This window comes from Megachile rotundata, chromosome 12 (genome assembly GCF_050947335.1).
Source record: "Megachile rotundata isolate GNS110a chromosome 12, iyMegRotu1, whole genome shotgun sequence".
In the NCBI taxonomy this organism is placed as follows: domain Eukaryota; kingdom Metazoa; phylum Arthropoda; class Insecta; order Hymenoptera; family Megachilidae; genus Megachile; species Megachile rotundata.
Genome location: NC_134994.1, coordinates 14,369,056 through 14,389,459, shown reverse-complemented (window position 1 = coordinate 14,389,459; position 20,404 = coordinate 14,369,056). Strand labels below are relative to the sequence as shown.

The window sequence follows — 20,404 nt, the reverse complement described above, 5'->3', positions numbered from 1 at the left end:
GCTTTCGTTTCCGCGAACGTGAAAGCGCTTTGAATTTTAAAGTCGATTTAGTCTCATCTTTACATTGACCCGGTGCCGACGGTCTAGATAACGGCACGAATATTTTTAATCGAAGGTTCGTTGTACTGCCTCGAACGTTTCGAAATATCTTCTTGAAGGTGAAGGTAAACGTTCTCGAGCATTGCTCGCTGAGAGGTGCGTCGATACTTTCGCTCCCACTTCTCTTATGTACAATCTTCACGAATAACGTTGCCGATATATTTTTTTAAAATCGACTTACAATCTTATAAATATTATCATAGAATTATTCTTCAAATTATGTTGCAAATCAGTACATAATTTCATGCATCAAGTGTTCTACATAATTTAATATTTACAAATGTACAGATGGACAAATCAATTCGTAATGATTAATTATACTAAATTATAGTTGTGTTACAACTACTTTGCTACAGAACCTTTGCTTTGATTTTCCCATTTTATTTCATAGCAAAAGTGTCGGATATCTTGTAATTTAAGTTCTTCTCTTGATAAACGTAATGGCTTATCAATTATACAAACAGCACTCGATATTTTAACCTTTGATCTATGAATAATCACAGAGCGAGATACATCGAGTCATGACTTTCACAATAAAGAAGAGTTTCTTCAACCGGCTCAGTGGTCTAGGGGTATGATTCTCGCTTTGGGTGCGAGAGGTCCCGGGTTCAAATCCCGGCTGAGCCCAATTTTTTTTTTTCTCGCTACTCAGCACATCCTGCTAATAACGTTCCATTTCACGTAACATATATAACACGAACCTTTCTAACGCTCAGAAATATAACATTTTAGGTCAAAGAACACATAAGTGTAGCACATACATTTTCGTTATCAAAGCTGATTTACATATTCTCATGTTTTAATCAAAACGGATAAAAAGGGTGAAAATGTAGCAAAAATTGTTGTACCATTACTTTCCAGAAACTGCTCCATTTTCCCGTTTGTAAATGAAAGAATGTCAAACACAGAGGATGAAACTTTTCCATACGGTTCTGTGCCTAGCAGAAACTGTGTACATCAAATATTCGAAATATGCAGTCGAGAGTTTGTTCGTGTCATCGTGCAACTACGCGTGCGGAACCACTGTGCGTCAAGCTCGTAAATCAATCTTCGCTGCGGATGCAGCAGATGCTCATTTGCATATGAACATTTTATTACGCGGCTGAGCAGGCTCTGGGTGCGTTGAGATAGTGATCGTATTGTAGTAACACTAGATACTTAGATTTACAAGGAGAAGCTTCTATACGTAACGAAGAAAATTAGACACGGAAAAGCAGGTGAAATTGTAACGTTCGATTAACCCTTCGAAGCCCCGTTGAACATTCGATCGTCACGGATGGCCAAGTTTTCGGTTAAAACAGAGCCGATGGACTGCACGTTAATTTCCTGAAAGTTACACGCAGATGCGTGGGACACGCGTGCTTCACGGTTTAATATGAAAATCAAACAGCATGCAGGTAACGCGATACGCACCTGCCTAACGTAACGATCGTCTAATGACTCGTCGGAACTGTCTTTACCACTCGGGAATAAACTCGGAAAAACCGGGTCACCACACGGAAGAAGCAGCCGTCACTTTTCATTCCGAAGCACTGTTCTTTAGAAAGTTTCTGTAATTTTTTCCGTTCCTGGTTAATTGACTTCCTCGGAACCATTACACTCCGCAGCGGTGAATATGTGCATGTTGGATTCTAAGGAAACTATTCTGTCATAAATTGCTTTCTCGTTCGCAAACTAGGTGCCACTGAAATATCCAAGGCACGGTCGTAAATTCTTTCGCCGATTGTGCGTTCTAAATCGAATTCAGGTAGCTTTCCGTGTTTGTGGGCGGCGGAATTATTATCGCGTCATTGGACCAGCACAGCGGCTAATGTCGAAATCGGTAATGCACGATTCAATCGTTTGCACAATACGAACGCCTACACAATAAGAAAATATTCGGATTTTGTGCGTCGTCATCGATAGGCGGCGAACGTCGTGGCCATAAAAGGAACGGCGAAGTGGAGCGAGCCGAGTTTGCCGACCCGTAATAATTCCACTCTTATAAAGAACGCTCTACGTGCGTGCACTACGAATTTTCTCCGAATTTTGGTCGCAATTTTTGATCGCGATTTTGAAATTACGAATTTTTATTCCAACTCTCGTCGCTGTAATTACGAGATTCCGATACTCGCAACGAAACTATAAATTGCAATTTGAACTTTCAATGGTAAAATCATGAATTTAAACTTCGATTCCGAAGTTCGAAATTACGAATCTAAATTGCAATTTTCACCGGTGAAATTGTGAATTTTAATCGAGATTTTCAATTCTGGAAATGATTGTACATTACCGTAAATCAGCATAAAATGGATCGCGTCTGCTCTTGACAATGAACGTTCACGACACGGAAATCGATATTCAGCTATGTAATAATTAGAACATGACAGCTTTCGTCGCAATAAATTACAAATTGCTGGTATATTACACCGTTTGGTATCGTTCGCGAGTCCATGAACTACTAAAATCAAATAGGACATAAAGATAAATATTTTAATCCTGACCCGGTTTCGGTGTTTCAAAGATTAAACGCGACAGTTTCCTGCTCGCACATCTAGCAAACATATTCGAAAATGATAAAACTGGCACGGTTTTGAAATGCCACGCAACGCATTCGAAAGCATGCTTCGCATATTGATATTTTAAAAGGTGGCGAAATAGCGATGAGTGGTTTTTTTTTAAAAATAAAATAAAAGCGATAGAGTTCACGCTTCTTTTATGAAACACGAAATAAGAGAAAAATAGAAGCCATAAGAGAACCGTAACGCAAATACTCGAGGACCACGGTTTATAATTTCAAATCGAGAAGGAGGAATACTGTGAGACCGTCTTTCACACTATGCATAATTCTCAGTGGCAAATCAAATTGTTGGATTCCATCGTACTCCACTCGAATAAATTCAACGACGCGACGTTAAACGACTCCCGGTTCCATCGGAATAAAGAAGCATCCCTTTTGTGAGAAGAAATTCGTTATGGTAGGTACTCGGTTAGCAATGTTCAAAGAGATCCTCGGCGTTGACGTCGAAACCGCGCGTCGCCATTGTCCTTCTCTCGTGCAAACACGAAAAACGGTTTCAACTTTCGAGTGCCCGCACCATCCTGTCGGTTCTCTATCGTCTTGTCACCGTGTTCCCCCTCGAACGGCGCAAAAGGCCGAATCAACCCCCGCCATTCTGCGTGCTCCTCGAGTGCTGTCGCGCTGACTCTTTTCAACTTTGATCGAGCGCCACTTCAGTGCGCATAAGATGAAACGAATTAACGCTCTGGAACCGGAAAGCTCGATTCTTTTCCTCTTTCTCCTTTGCTATTTCCCTCTTTCTCTGCTCCCCTTCCCGCTATTTAGTCCTTCGCTCTTTACTCCGTTTGTTTCCAGACGCAAGAACCGTTGCGGTTTCCACCCCAACGTTTTGCTACCACGCTTTTTCTCGAGTGCCGCGACTTGCTTCGACTCGCTAATACATGACAGCGTTATATATGAACAGTTTCACCTCGAGAAACAATTAGGATGTTTTCTGATAATCTGTCTTCGTTTCGGTCACTTTCTATCCTTTTTTTGATCTAACATGTTTCTGATCGTTGAAATATCTGAGCCGTTTAACTATTTGGTTAGCGGAGCTGGATTTATTGAATCATTTCCAACAGAGTGCTTCCATTCACCAGATATAACGGGGCAAATAGTAATCATCCCGGTGAAATTACAATTACGGTGGTAATTAGTGCGGCACAATCATCGATACAAGTGCACTTCTATCAATGGAACATCACAACCACCTCTGCTATTGTCAATGAAATTATATGAGCAACGCGATCGAATTTGCCAAGTTTCGAGCGATACGTATTAAGCCGCACTTTCGCGGAATAGTACGAAGGCGACGGATCTAATAATATTAGTATGCCACTAGCGTTACCTAGCTAGTCTGAGGGCTAGTTTAATTCATTTTACCGAAAGTTCCAGCGACACAAAGTCGAAACGTGCCTAATTAACTGACTCCTCGTTTGCTGTAATCCGGCTAATTCTCGGCAACCCTGGAAATATATCAAACCTACTCTCTGTTTAATTCGCCGGTTGTCTCGGACTGTCCGTCGACACGTTCAAATGTTAATAGATTCGTAAAGGAGCTGACCTCCTGTGTCTGCATATCGTTCGCGTTACTCGAAATCGGATTGAATTCGAGCCGTGACGAGGATGAGCACGCGAGGGTCCGGAAAATTGAATCGCAGCTCGTCCGACGGCTACGGTGCGGGTGCGAAATCATTTAGATCGATACAGAATTTACGAGCTGCAATTAGCTGATTGCGGAGCATCAGAGATTAGATGAAAGAAGAATTAGATCAGACTCTTAAAGCCTTCTTCAATACTTTAGCAATTATTGCATTTTACTAATATCGACATCGATATTTACTCATATCGATGTGGATGTTGATGTGAACATTTTAAGTCTAAATTAAATATATTGATGACTTATAATTTGCGCAAGGTAGTTATTGAATAATGTCATCTGGAGGCTTACGAATTGTTCTCTCTTAAACAAGAAACTTCAACAAATTCTCAGTCAAAGTGACACATTAAAGAGTATAAATTCGCATCAGCTACGATGCGAATACTTTCATGAATAAAGCTGGGTACAGACCGCCCTTCAACTCGAAACTTCTCTCAGGAAGAAAGAAAGAATGCCGACGCGAGGGTGACAATTTTTTGATTCGAAGTTTTTCCTGGAGCCGGTCATTCATCGAGCTCGGTCGATCTCTCTTGTCCGCTCTGTTTCTCTCCGTTGGATGCTCTCGAGTCAAGGATGAATGAGACCAGCACGAACTCGGGACTTGGCGAACGTGGTGAATGGGCCTCGACACAACTTTCGGGACCTAAGAAAAAAAAGGCAGCCGGTTTTCACGTTCGCTCACCCGCTGCGAGAACGAAGGCGACACAAGTGTTCCATTGTCGGTCCACGAGGATGCGAGAATGCCTCCGGGCATTGTCGCGACGCTCCTTAACACCATTAACTACGTTTTACCTTAAATTTAACCCAAAGTGGGGGCCTCTTGACAAATTTCCAGGATTTACGGCATCACGGCCGATTTCTCGCCAACAATGAATCCACTTTGTTGACCGCGACGACGACTCCGCGTTTCGGGATCCTTCTTCAACTTCCCTTTCGCTGTCCTTCGTTCTTTAATCCGTTTCATTGGAGTCCGGCATTTGGAAAATCGTTTCCTTGGAACTGTCCACAATGCGAGAACTCGTGCGAGTTAAACGGTGCCATTTTGTTTTTTCCTTCGTCAAGACCAGAAGAATCAACGATAAGCGGATTTCCTCTTCGCTAAAGAATCAATTATCGGAATTCTTCCGTGAATCGAAATCAAATTGACTCGATATTTTTGTATCAACGAACGATTTTCCTGAATCGCGACATTTTGCTGACATCTGCAGTGGATATTTTATTGCAAACGGTTCACAGGAAACTTATCCTCGAAAGATTTGTGCGAACGATAAATCCGTCAGAGAAATGAACAGTGTTATCTTCCGTAAATCTTCTACGGATAAACATAATCCGAAAGATGTAACGTTACCTCTGTACATGCTCCGGCAACTTCCGTGAAAATCAATAACTGAACTTTTGCGGTAATCTGCTCAAAAGCAATGTTCGAAGGCTTCGTATCCGATAAAATGTTTACCAATTATCGCTTGCTTCAGCTGCGAATTTCACGAACTTCGAGAATTAATGGAAACTTAACACGAGATTGTATTATTGAATTAGTGATACACGAACGTTCCAAATTGAATATAGTGACCAACATTTTACGCGAATTATAATGAAATCATTCATAAAAGAACAAACTAATTAAATTTCGAACATCACTGTTACTGCACGAGCAGTGCGAAATGTAAGGTAATAATTTTGGGGCTTCATTTTGTAAATCATTTATGCAACAACATCGAACTAAATATATTTCACGGAATTCGTAGAGCCAGGTAATTACAATGCCATCGATTTAAATAATTCATTTTATTCTCTTTAAACTCCTACTAAAATATACATCTTTTCCAAAATCGTATAAAAATACATATGTACAGTATTTACAATAGTATTTACAAGGTCTGAATATTTCGCAAACAAATCCAGCTACATTTTGTATTCTACGAATTGACGATTCTTTCCACGGTGTGCTTTGTGCATCCTATGCTCCTGAACACAGGAGGAACGACAGTATCCTGGATCGCATTCTGACAAAAGGACGACACGTCGATTCGTCTCTTCTTATCGTCCGTTTCCTCCAACGTTTCGATTGTACGTTTCGTTCCGTGGGACAAATTGTGCCGATCCCTGTCGTAACCAGGACGCTCGACCATCGTACTGCTGACCCTCGGCAGATTTAATTTATCCTCCGTTACCCGATGAAACTGCGATTTGTCGTTCGTCGGGAAAGGGATCGATCGTTCGAAACGATCCACCATCGAATTCGACGATTCCTCCTGGCTGATCGTATCAGCGGCCTTCTCAATCGCTTCCATTTTCTCGCTCTTCGTCGATCTCTCCTCTTCCTGATCGCATTTTCTACCCGTCGAATCGTCCGCGCAGCCATCCTTCTTCTTGCCGCACGTTCGCAGACAGCAACACTTCTGATTCTGTCCCGACGGTAAATCTTCCTTCTTGTACTTCACCCTGCGATTCTGGAACCAGATCTTCACCTGTTTCTCGGACAGTCGTAGATTCGTGGCGATCTCGATTCGCCTGAGTCGAGATAAGTACATGTTCGAGGCGAATTCCCGCTCCAGTTCCAGCAACTGGGTACTCGTGAACGCCGTTCGAATCCGCTTCGAACTGTTGCTGATGGAATTCGGCGATTTCGGGGGCGGTGTCGGGGTGCTGTTGCGAGACGGCGACTCGCTCGGTGCTGAAACATCTGAAGCGCAGAATGATGTTAGTCTAAAAATTTTCAGACTACAAAATAAAATACAAGACTTCCATATGTAGTGCATTATTTTCTAAACCGTTCTAAGTGTCCTAACTATTCAAAGTATATCCCTATGTCCCAGTTTCGAACTTCCTAAGTCTCAAACATCTAATCACGTTACCAACGAATTGTCGAGAAAATATTTACCCGAGAGTCTCGTGGAGGTGTTTAAAGGCGACGGAGGGCTCTGTCCAGGCACAGGTAAGCTTCCTAAAGTGGGTGGGCTAATTGAAACCGGAACAGGCATGGCCGGCGGTCTGGGCACCGGCCTGATTGGTTGATAGCCCAGTCCCAAATTGAAGAAGTTGAACATGTAGCTCGGTAATTGATTCCCATAATAGGGTAACGGGTACGCAGGTGGTGAATTATTGCCAATCAACGAGTCCACTAGGAAACTTCGCGACATATTGCCGTACGTGTTCCGACAAGGCTCCTCGATGAAAATCGAACACTCCGAAAAAACACTGCGCGTAGCCACTGAAATATTATCTTGCACACAATTCCATCGATTCACTGGATATCACCCGGGTTAAGCGACACGAACGTCAATTTGTAATGACGTTTTTGAACTGTCAAGAGGAAAATTTTACGGACGGAGATCTTCACGGCACAATGATATACCGTGTTCTGTAAGTCGAAGGATCGGTGCAGAGTATATATACGGGGTGCTAACTCCACCCAGGGGTTGGTTCCTTTCGGGGCCCCTTTTGTACGGGGCCCCGCCCTTTTCACGAGGGTGCCCCTTTTCGCTTCACCCCAACGCACGGGGACCAAACGCTTGTTCGCATCCCCTGGGATCGACACTGAGTAGGGCATTTTCTCGCAACGCTAATTCGACGGGTGGCTAATATGTCCGGAAACTTTATACGACGTACCCATCTTTCTACTATTATTGGCCTTTATAGGGTTACCCCTGCCACGGCTACTCATTATATTTTCCCTCGTTCTTTGCGATGATTTTGAAGTACGATTTTAAATTGACGAGAATGACACGACGGATACTATCGGTGTTCCGTATTTGTTTAACATTTCGTGACGTTGAATGCGTGACAATCGATTTGAAGAAGAAGTGCACTCGAGGACAATTATCCAAATTCCTGTAAAACGTGCTGAAGCAAATTCTGTAGAATGAAGTTAATCAAGATAAGTTTGCAGAAGCAGTCGAGCAAATTGGCGCAGGTTCGTTTAAAGAAAATATCATTAGCATAGCAAAGAAAGTTCAGCTCATTAACCGGCTTTATTAATTTAGAACGAAATGAAGTCACAATTTTTTATGTAACATCCTCGAGACACCGTTGAAAGCATTCCATTACAGTTGACGATTTCTTTCGTCATTCCCATAAAATCGAGATACCTTGAGAGATAACTTCGTTTCGCATCGATATTCAATAACTTCAAGATCCAAATCGAGTCTCAACAGGAGCCATAGTTTGTTTCCTTTTGTTCCACTTATCGAACCAGACGATTTGCATTTCCACTCAGAGATCGTGCACTCTTCCTATAAAACGTATTCATAGTCTTTGTAACACGGTTGAATAAGAACGTTTCAGATACTTCAAAGTTATCGAAAGTTCTAAAACGCAAGAATCAACCGCGTGTTTCAAACAAGTTTAATTTTACACGTCGTTATATTACCAAATATTTAATTACTTAAATATAAGCTTCATAGCTTAACAAAGTTCATCGAGCATCCCAAAGTGAAGGGTTGTTGCATTTCGCTCGAATAAAGCGAGTATTTGTAAATTGCCTATATATTCGAGTTTCATTGTCACGATTGGCAACTCGATACGTCTAATCGTCTCTTGATTAAGTCGAGCGGACCCTGTTGGAACGACGGCATTTTGGTAATGGACGCTTTCAACCGAGAGCCAAAATGCGGCTACGAATATATGCGGCTCTAAAGCCGCGAACTAATTTCTTGATTACGGGTAGGTGCTTTATCGAGCGTGTCGTACATGGCACACACGGTGTGCACGCGGCGGAAAATTAATATTAAACGTGAAACATCTCGGTTGAAACACCGTCGACGATATGGGGTGTCAGTTTACACTTGGCCATTCGTTTGCACCTGTTACGGTTCTGGGAAACAATAGTCGACTCTTTTCAAATTACTTCAAAATAAATTTCGTTGCAATTGTTTGAGAATCACTGGAAGTGCTACATGCATTTCCATCGTACACGTGTGTTGATGGAGAAAAATTAATGTGTAGTAACCTTTGAATTTAACGAATAAGTCTACACATCTTTCTTAAAGATTGAAATTATATGATATCGATCTGTCGACTATCTCTACACTATGATCCCTCAAATTGTAACACGTTCATAAAATATCAGCTTATCCGACTAAATTCCCACTGCATCGCACTTTGCACCAAGTCTTGCAACGTTTAAGATCCGAGAAAACATAGCCGTGATTTTAAACCCTTAATAACGCGACTAATCCCATTACAATGTTACCAAGGCAGCGCAGGCAGAAGCGTGGCCTAACCCTCGGAACTCGTATTAAAAATCAGGCTTGTGTTATCTCACGAATAGCTCGTGAATAATACAATGCGCATCTCTCTCTCTTTCAGCATATGTCCGGCGGATCTGGTTGATACGAAGGGTTGCCGCACCCTCCGCGAGGGGCTGGAAACGCGCCACCCTTCGTGCGTTCGCCGAATATCGCAAACAAAGTTACGACGGTTCGTACATACGTTCACGTGCGTCGTTACCAGCGTATCTGGAGTCATTACTAGACAAGGATATTTTAATTTCACCCCTCGAACCCTCCTCGGGCCGACCCTATTGGCTGATCTTTTTATTTGGGGCGTGTCTCGCGTCGAAGAAGCTCCTGCCGAGGGTTCGCATCGTCAAATACATTCGAAGTGAGGCTTGTTTTTTAAGTTAAAGTCTTGGAACTCGCTGAAAGAGGTGTACGGATATTACGTTAGATATCCATAGAGAAAATTGCGACGAAAAATATTTCAGAGATGGCAGGATCTATATAGGGTAATTGGATGACGTTTGAAAACCAAATATGAGATACCTTGTTATATCCTGTTTTCTCTTTGAAAACTAGTACTCCTTCAGTTTTCTCCGCTCTTACGTTGTCTCGCCTTTGAAACTCCGAGCGCGACGGTTTTCGAGCACCATAAAGGATTTCAATTTTTTCAACTTCATTCGCGTTCAGTCTGCGATACATAATATGCAATGTATAACGATGCACAGCGAACGATAACATTTCAGTACGTAATTTCTATTCGATGGAAACTACGCGCTGAATGATATTGCAGCTGAAGTTATGGCCAGCAATTTAGGGAATACGCGTGTTCCATACGTTGCATCTCTCTAATTACAAGTAATACATTCACGTTGTTTATTCGCTCTGCAAGTTACAAGATCAACTTTAATATTTGCTAAAAAACATCCAACTTGGAAAATTAACGAGTTGGTTGAAGCAAGTTTACTGGCACATAAACCGGAACGCTGTCGTGTCAACGACAGGTCAAATATGTATTTCACGGTGCGTTTCAAAAGATGAAAGTTGGGAACGAACTTGGAAACTAGGAGAAACGAAATCGAAGAAGATTGAAAGTAACTCCGTGATTGCTTTCCAAACTGAACAACATTCGGATCGAAGTAGAGTAATGAAAGTCTAGAACTTTTCTTTCCGTTCTTTCCCCGTCGTTCAATCTGGCTGCGCGATTTTTCGCGACCTCCATTTACATTACACGATCCTCCATAACGGTATCGTTCCAAACTAAGCGTATGTTTATTGGTACAAATGATCCCGATCAAATTTCAATGCCTTATATCCGTAGCCAAGCGATCAAGATACCTGCTGGAAGAATGCCAGGGTTTCGGCGCGGAAGATAAATTTGTTTTCAACTTCTCCGAGTTCGCGGTGGAACACATGATCGATACGATCGTTTGCCGCTTGTCGATCGGAGCAGAAAAATAAGGAAACCAATCGAACGAACTTTTGTCCGCAGTCACCTGTATCGCGAACAAGAGTGATCCTCTCGACCATACGTCGAACCAAAAAATTCTCCGAGATGGACGCGATAAAGCGTGACGAGGAGACAAGGAAACTCGAGAGCAAACGTTAATCGTGCTCGTCGAAGCTTTCGTTCAAACAGACACGAAGCAGAAGAGATACACGAAGATGCTGAATCAATCGAGTTTCCCGATTCTAGCCGGATAAAAGAGAATCGCAAGATCGATGTCGTCGTTGGGTAAACTTACTCCTTTCTCCCGTCTCCTCCCATTATTCGTTTCGTTCTTTCCAGTCCGCGTACGATCTCGAGGCAGATCCGAAAATTAGCTCGGCTCATTTCACCCGGCAGAAAAGTGCATTCTTACGGGTACAGAATGCACGGTCCCAAAGGAGCATCCCATTCAACCCACGCTATTGGTCATCCGCTATAAAAAGGGCCCGATGAAGAGGAAAAAAAATTCGGAAAGAAAAGAAGAGAAGGAAGGAAAGAAGAAAGAAACGGTGCCGGCAAATAATCATGGGAATAGCAAATACGATTTCGGGTAGCTCCGCTTTTACTGCCAGACGGAGCAAATAATTCGAGTATAGTCGAGAGAGCGAAAGTTTCGCGAAAATCCTTTATTCCTATTTTACCCTTTCCGTTGTTGGCCGTAGAATGATATCTGGACATCTCCGCAACAATTTCCTTTCTCTCCGATGTGTTCGAAAACCCTTTTTATCGAGAAGATCGATTTTAATGAGAACAATTCGCGTCAATCTCGATCGACCTTTCAAAGTTTAGTTTTGGAAAATGTTCAGAATTCGGTTCTGAACTTGGGTCGCGACGGACCCACCTCCTTCGTCAAAGTCGAAACACAGTTCGCGGAAGTTGCAGCCCATGAAAGAAAGAAGTTTGACATCCACTTAACTAACCGCTATATAGCCGCGATCTTCAACTTCCATCGAACTCGAGAGCAAACACGATAAGGTAGTTCAGGAGGCCACGATCGAGTAACTCCTTTCGAAGAAAAGGTAGCTTAATGTTCGAACTGGAGGACTCGCGATGCGTGAATCACTCTTCCAGTCGGGAAACTTTGTTCCCTCTGTCCAGGCAACTTCGGGAAAGAGGAAAATTTGTAACGCGAAGCGATCGACCGAGCGAGATGGATCGAGAGGAAAGAGTTCGGAGTCTTGCGGATTAACGCACACGCTGCTGGCACAGCGAAGCTGCAGAGCTCAAGGATTCAGAGTGAATTCAACGTAAGCGTGCAGCGATGGCCTTTTTGTTGGCGGATGCATTGTTTCGCGCACCATTGTCGGCAACAACGAGCGTTCCTGAATCAAGCCGATCATCCTAGCGTGAATTATTCGATAATTTCGCTAGGTTACGCGTACTCTGTCCCTGTCTGTTTGTTTCTCTCTTGATCTCTTGCTTTCGTATTGCTTTCGTGTTTTCTCTGTTGCCATTATTTTTACGGTTTCCGCCTTGGTACTTGTGTTTTGACACGCGCCAAGGAGCCTTCACGAATAACGCAGTCAGATTCGGATTTGTCGAAAGGTTCATGGATACCGCACGGTTTACTGCACAACGTGAATCGGCCATGATCTTCTTGTACGCTTCAGAATTTCTCAACGGCCGTGAAAATATCATGAGACCTAATGACCGGCTCCATCAGAGGTTAAAAGATTGTGCTTTAGTCTCGGATAAAGGATCGCTAAGCGCATTTTGCTGCGTTCAGAATTGATGAGAAAATCTGTTTACTCGAACTGCACACCGTGTGCCTCCATAAATTATTGCTTAGTACGATAAAAATAATAATACTATTATCTGATTATTTTGTTATGAAAGACACAATGTGCCGAAGAAGATTAATAATAAGATGGTTTAGTGTCCGCTGTGTTTTTTCATTTTGTACGATGTTAAAGGATTACGGACGCGAAAGAAATTTCTGTGAACAGAGGGGATTTTCCTCGAAATACGACATTAGCAGATAACGCGAATGCGCTTTATCGAACTTCGTTATTTCACTGCGTTTACGCTTTGCTGAATTACGGATTAAAGCATTTTCTGTTGGAACTTGACTTACGCTCGTTAATGAAAGTACGCTGAAATTCCTCGATAACACAAGAACGTGTAATTTCACCGTGGAACGAATTCAATTATTCCTGTTGGAAGTGATGTTACACGTTTACAATACTCAGAACCGGTATTATGTATTGTTAAAACGCTTTCCAGGAAAATGGTGACATAATCAGAATATTCAAACATCGTTGAATGCAAACTGATCAAACTATCAAAAATAGTTTCAATAAAAAGATGAGAACACAATTATTTTCGATGGATCATGCAACCGTAATATGATATAATCGACAGGCAACAATACGAATCAACGAGAAAAGTATAAGATGCGAGGAGAAAAGAAAACAGGATTATATTTCATTCTTTTCGGTCTACTTCCCCGATAGATTACTATTTTCCCTGCCTAAACAACAGCGCGAAAAATGAACTTTCGATGACACGGCGATACGGGAACTATTCTTCCTAGTCGAAATTTCGTGCCCCTCGACGTGAACCATTTTATAAATTCATCAAGGTGAATAAAGGGTGATCTACCCTCGTTATGCGCGAACTTCGCATACAGGATGCTACCTACTTATATCTATCTTGTATCGGATGACTCGTTAAACCCTGCCAAAACTTTATTCGCAATGAGGCACTCGATAAGTGCTTTCCGTCGTTTGCAACCGCAGCGAGGCATCGAGGTTTTGCGCGATTGTCCCCGGTATCGGAACGGGTAATCACGAATGGCTTTCTGCTTGGCACAATAAACGATAGATTGCGATGTAACTTTGTTTCGATGCGTGCGGGAACACGCTTCCGATCACGTGTCGCATAATAAACGCGTGGCAGGATAATAATTCCTGAAGACGGCGTTTGATGAAGCTACGTCGTCGTGTTAACGGGTGCATTGTCGCGTCAGTTCCGTGATTAATCCCATTATCCTGGTGAAGGCCCATAAGAGGAACGAAATCAGCCTCGGGGTTGAGACCCGAACGTGTCTCGAAATTATCGACTGTCCCTGTTGATCCTGCAAACTAGATTACTCCATCAATGGAAGGTGATGGTGTTGAATTAAAATTCGCAAATTTTTCAACCACCAAAGAGTTGATAAATCGATCGAAGATTTGAAACTCGTGTAAACGCAAGTACAAAATTATTGTTTTCGACAATGGATCCAGCCAGGTGCTTCTTCTCTCCCTCGTATTCCGTGTAAAGGGACAGACGACACGAGTCCATAAAATCCCATAAACATCCCTAAGAATCTACCCAACCTACGCGTTGGTAAATCGTGCCTCTGAAAGGAATAAAATATCGCTTTTTGCGGCAATTTTACGGCAATTTTCCGATCGGATGAAACCGCCTCGCGTACGGGCTTCGTGTTACCAGGTGTCGGGAAATATCTGTCCCTCTTTTCCTTCTACGACCGTGTTTTCCTTTTCTCCGACCAGAAGGGATACTGATTTTTCCTGCTCATGGTTAGTCGATCTAACTCGATTAACAGTCTGCGTCGGCCAATAGGTCTTTCTAGTGGTTTCCACAAAAACACACGCGACAATAAAAGAAACATGTATTCTATTGAATACCCAATGGCGCGTGATCGCATTCATCGAACAATTTTAGCCCCGTACGAAATATCTAATCGCAATTTATATGCTAAACAGTTTCGTGATTCATGTTCGTATCGTGATATTATGGTGGGGTGCATCCGGGAATCTTTGATGAAATAACCTTTTGCGTTTATTCGTAGTTCATTTATTAGATTAATGTGTAACAATATTGCTATGCTGACAAAATTTGATTTAGGAAGATCTTGTATTGAAATACGATTGTGACGAGCTTCAAAAACCTCTCTCGAAATGGAGATACACGTTGTAAAATTGATTCGAAGCAATTTTGGATGGTAAAACCTCGAGGACATTGTTAAACTGACGTACGATTTATTGGTCCAATTTCGCGACGAAGAAGAAACAGAGATATTGCTGAGAGGCGAGAAAGTCGATAACAATGAGACGGTCAATTTCCCGTTTCTGAAACGCAGACGGAAATTTAATTTAGCGAGTTAGCCGAAGCTGGGAACTTTGCAGCAGCTAATTTTGTTACTTCCTTTTTTCGTTATTCCCGTTTCGATGACTGTCTCTTAAAAATAAAACATTTCAACCGGAAACCCCTTGAAAGGATACGTTCGACATATCGTTTCACATTCACGCACTTTTAGAATCAAATAGTGTAATCCGAGACAATGAGCAATAACGATCATCGAATAGCTTAAAACAAAAATTCGAAACTAAATATCGTTTCACATTTCGTCAGCGCGTATTTCACAATGGACGACAAATTAACGCTCCACAAGCGTTGTTCAAATAGACAAAAAATTTCATTACCGGTAAATACACACGGATTGATATTTATTCTGTAACAAGATATTTATTCTGTAAAAGAAGAATTAAATCGCGAAAATTAAACACGAAGTAAAGAAAATAAAATTGTATGTACGAGAGTTTTTAACGCGTTATGGTCGCAGCTTTTAATTTCCTTCCATTTAGAAGACATCTACGGTGTGTACCGGTAAAAATAGCAAGCTATGAAACAGAAAGCACGACGCTACTTAATGTTTCTCCCCAGCGCCGTTAACGCGGATCGAATCGCTCGTAACGTTGACAGTGGCCGAGCCCCTTTTACCAACGTAAACTCGAATGACTGAGAGACACCATTTCAGCTAAAGCATCTCGATATTGTGTTCGAGTGGCGTCGAGTGTCGGCAGGGGATGACTTTAGTTACGCCATGTTAGTTACGCAATGCTTACTTCGCGATAAATTATATTCCTGGCTGAAGAGCACACGGCGTTAAACTAAACGTTAGATCGATTCAAATTTATTCTCACGATCTTATCTCGGTGCAGAGGTATCGCTAACAAGAATCTTGTCGTTCCGATTCGAGGAAGACATCTTGTTAGAACGAGTGCACTCTCAGAAGTATTCTATAGGGAACCACGAGGAAATTGACAGACTGAATCCCTATTTTATTATTATGGAAGTTTGCAAGTCCCATAATTCCAAAATTCCGAAGTACCTAAATTTCAAGTCCCGAAACTGAGAGCGTCGCCAACTTTCCGTCAGATCCTTGGCAACCACAGGGAATGTTCAACTGTCTGAAAAATCTTTGTGGACACAGTCGATGAATTTATCAAAGAGTGCCTAAAATAACACCTCGGTGGAAAAGCGAGGCGAAATATTGGATTTTTCTAGTCGGGAAAAAGTGTGGTTTGAAAGTGTATCGAATGTATTTCGCGTGCAATAGTGGCTGGCGTGCACACTTCGACGGCCGTTCACAACGAAATTTAGAGCGAAAAAATACAACTTATAACCGGATTAGGCGAGATAAGATCTCAGATTGGTGGAACTTAATTTAAATCGATTACAGTCACGCAAAGAACTACATCTTTGAATGTATGCACTTCCATGATCTTTTGCTTTTTAAGCTTTAATTGTGCGACACAAAAAGAATTTAGAATTTTTATTATACTTCCTAGTATATTAATAAAGTTTAGCGGTATAATTATTGATTTCTTCGAACTACTTCGATCAGTACAAATCTCTGGATGAAAGATAATATGGAATAATCAACAAGTATTTCTCTGTACTGCATCCTTCGCCGTCTTAATTACGACGTTTTAATTAAAAGTCTGAGCAGTATTAGTTTCCAGTTAATCACGGCACGTTGCATCGTTATCCAACTACACTCTCAGCAATTTATCAATCGCGAATTGCACAAAATGTTAGAAAAAGAATTGCACCACAGAATTTGGTCGATGATATTCATAAAAAAATAGTGGAATTTCTCATATTTTTTTATCGTGTTACGTTTGAAATTTTTAGATAGCATCGAAGCTGAGAATCACTTTTTCGAAAAATACGTTATTGAAACTTTGATGGCTCAACGCCAAACCAATCACAAGGCAATCTTTTTCAAAATGACATCCCGTAAATTATGCCACTGCCTTTCCAGGCATATGCTACCGTTTCTATACATCCACATGTAACAAACGCGGTACGTGGTTACGGTTGAAGTTGCCTTTATGGTCATGTTGTTCGCATCAAGTCTACCTATTACCATCCACCTTATTTGCTCAGGACTGCGGTTCTCCTTTCAATTCCACATCAAACGGGATATAATCCCGCAATATATGAGCCTCATTTGTAACTTGTAATCTCACGCGAAATGTTCGACATAATTCAGAATTAGGCTTCCGCTTTTAGAGTGTCATAGTTTGGACATTCGTAAAATATCCTTTGTGATCTTCATTCGAATAGAAAGTTCCGATAGTCATTATTTCGGTTAAGTACCATTTTACGGAAATAACGAGTTCGAACTGTGCAACGACAGAAATTAAATTTCATTTTACTAGTTTTATTTTATTAGAAATATTCTTTAAACAATGACCTCAGCGTGAAAGTATGGTGTCTTTACACCCCGTTTACCATGAACGGTCCCCTTGTCCCACGAATCAATTATCATTTCATTCCGACGAAATTACCGAACATTCAATGCGGCTCCCTGTCGGATTAGAGATCGATTTTCCAAAAAAGCGCAAAAATTTTCACGAGTTGACATAAGCGGCTTAGCGGCGTGTGTCTACAGCAGCTGCTCTATCGATCTATCGAAACCTATCTCTTTATATATTGTTCATAGCAGGAACATTAATCCTATAAATACCAAAATTATCCGATAAGGGCTGTTCATAGAAAAGAACGTAGACATCGCATCGTGTAATCATTCGCCTAGGCACAGATTTTTCTGCCCGAACAAAGGGATCAAACTTTGCAACCACCAAATAGTGTATGAAAATATCGTTGGGTCATACATCGTTTTTTTCACCCTTCAAATATTTCACATTTATAATCAGAATATGTTCTACGTCATACGAGTTTTATTTTTTTTTATTATTACGCGGTCTTAAGAATGATTCCACTGGCGCGATCTAGCGGTGCAGAAGGAAATTGACGAAACAAAGAGTTAAGATTCTTTTATAATATAGCCGATTTTTGTAGGTAATTGGTACTAGGTTTGTTTGATTGAGGCGCTCCGCGCCAAACCTGACAATGTTGAGCGAGCGATACGTACATGAGCCGCCTATTGTCAATTCAACTGCGCATGCAAAGTGCAATATTCCGGCACTTTGACGACGTACTATGGTTCCTGAGGCATTTAGAAACAAATTTCTATTAGGGTTTGATGCGTTTTGATGCCTAAAAAAGCCAGAAAATCAATTTTTGTCGAATTCGGTCGAAAACGGTACAGGTGGCGCCATCTAGCGGCGAGCGGCGGAACTACGAAAAACTAAAATTTCGATTTTCTCCGAAATTGAGCACTTTCACGTATTTCTGAGGGTCAGAAATTGTTCTGTGACTTCCCTACAACCTATATAATGCGTCAAAAACCTCCTCAGAGCGCTAGAAAAGAAAATAGAAAAATAGTCCAAAACATGGACTAAAAAATTGGCGTCCATCTAGCGGTGAAGGTTGGAACTATAAAAATAGAAAATCTCGATTTTCTCGAAAACTAGGGACTTTTCAAAAATTCCGAGATATACAAATTGTTCCTTGTGGTCTAAGGAATCGAACGAATCTAATTATAGCCTGCTAGGACCATTATTAAAGAAAATAGAAAAATAGCCCATTTCATGGACTAAAAAATTGGCGTCCATCTAGCGGTGAAAGTTGGAACTACAAAAATATAAAAATTCGATTTTCTCGAAAATTAGCGAACTTTGAGTACTTCTGAGGGTCAGAGAGTGTTATGTGATCGCATGAGAAGCAAAATAAAGCAATAAAAGTTTCCTGAAAGCTTTAATAAAGAAAATAAAAAAAATGTCATTTTATGGAGAAAATTTGTGGCGCCATCTAGCGGCGAAACTGCGAACTAAACTGAAAAAACGTATGTCCGAAAACGCGTTAAGGAAAAATATAAAAAATAATATTTCGCAACTTTGACGACGTAGTATGCTTCTTTAGACATTTTGAAGCATTTTTTGTTCGATAGGTTATTCATTTTTTTGCCTATTAAGCCCAGAAAATCAATTTTTATTTGACCCCTTAACGCGTGTTCGGACATACGTTTTTTCAGTTTAGTTCGCAGTTTCGCCGCTAGATGGCGCCACAAATTTTCTCCATAAAATGACATTTTTTTTATTTTCGTAATTAAAGCTTTCAGGAAACTTTGATTGCTTTATTTTGCTTCTAATGCGATCACATAACACTTTCTGACCCTCAGAAGTACTCAAAGTTCGCTAATTTTCGAGAAAATCGCATTTTTATATTTTTGTAGTTCCAACTTTCGCCGCTAGATGGACGCCAATTTTTTAGTCCATGAAATGGGCTATTTTTCTATTTTCTTTAATAATGGTCCTAGCATGCTATAATTAGATTCGTTCGATTCCTTAGGCCACAAGGAACAATTTGTATATCTCGGAATTTTGGAAAAGTCCCTAGTTTTCGAGAAAATCGAGATTTTCTATTTTTGTAGTTCCAACTTTCACCGCTAGATGGACGCCAATTTTTTAGTCCATGAAATGGGCTATTTTTCTATTTTCTTTAATAATGGTCCTAGCGAGCTATAATTAGATTCATTCGATTCCGTAGGCGACAAGGAAGAATTTGTATATCTCAGAATTTCGGAAGAGTCCCTAGTTTTCGAGAAAATCGAAATTTTAGTGTTTCGTAGTTCCGCCGCTCGCCGCTAGATGGCGCCACCTGTACCGTTTTCGACCGAATTCGACAAAAATTGATTTTCTAGCTTTATTAGGCATCAAAACGCATCGAACCCTAATAGAAATTTGTTTCTAAATGCCTCAGGAACCATAATACGTAGTCAATGTGCCGAAATATTGCACTTTGCAAGCGCAGTAGAATTGACATAGGCGGCTCATGTACGTATCGCAATGCTGAAGCTATGAGGATCAGTTTTTTCAAAAAATGCGGACAAAGAAGTTGCAAAATCAAGTATAAGAGCTTCGCTCGCCTTCGGCTCGCTCGCTCAATAAGTAAAACGTTGTATATCCACAATGCTGTAGGTGCAATGTCATTGCAATTTATTCAAAGCGATAAAATCGTACCAACGTACCTGCACCTTGTATTTATAAATGTCGATACTGTAGGAAACTGCATGAACATTACAAGGTTACCACCATAGACGAGTCACTTATATCGAGACTAATATTTTTAACTAATATATCTCTCATTTATATACGCATATATTTCTAATTTCAACACAGACAAAAAAAGCTGTCAACACTATATATAACTAATATCAATTTTCTACGTATGAGTTATTAATTATATATGTTATGCAT

The 20,404-nt window shown here is 41.1% G+C and overlaps 1 protein-coding gene and 1 non-coding gene across 2 annotated transcripts; one reads left to right on the top strand and one right to left on the bottom strand.

Annotated features, from left to right (window-relative positions):
* The first annotated feature begins 654 nt into the window (after positions 1-654).
* Positions 655-726, top strand: TRNAP-UGG (transfer RNA proline (anticodon UGG)). The gene has a single exon. It is a non-coding gene; the product is annotated as a tRNA-Pro (tRNA).
* A 5,368-nt stretch (positions 727-6,094) lies between these two features.
* LOC100877159 (uncharacterized) lies at positions 6,095-7,690 on the bottom strand. Its single transcript, XM_003701462.3, has 2 exons — positions 7,183-7,690; positions 6,095-6,984 (listed from the first exon to the last, which is right to left on the bottom strand). Exons 1-2 carry the CDS (start codon positions 7,439-7,441, stop codon positions 6,218-6,220), a joined length of 1,026 nt encoding a protein of 341 aa, XP_003701510.1. The 5' UTR covers positions 7,442-7,690; the 3' UTR covers positions 6,095-6,217.
* Between the last annotated feature and the right edge of the window lie 12,714 nt (positions 7,691-20,404).

Bases quoted from the DNA above. Each gene is read 5' to 3' on its own strand.
- LOC100877159 (XM_003701462.3), bottom strand. From the start codon at position 7,441: ATGTCGCGAAGTTTCCTAGTGGACTCGTTGATTGGCAATAATTCACCA. The intron at 6,985-7,182 runs GTAAATATTTTC...TCTGCGCTTCAG, and splicing joins CACCTCCACGAGACTCTCGG to ATGTTTCAGCACCGAGCGAG.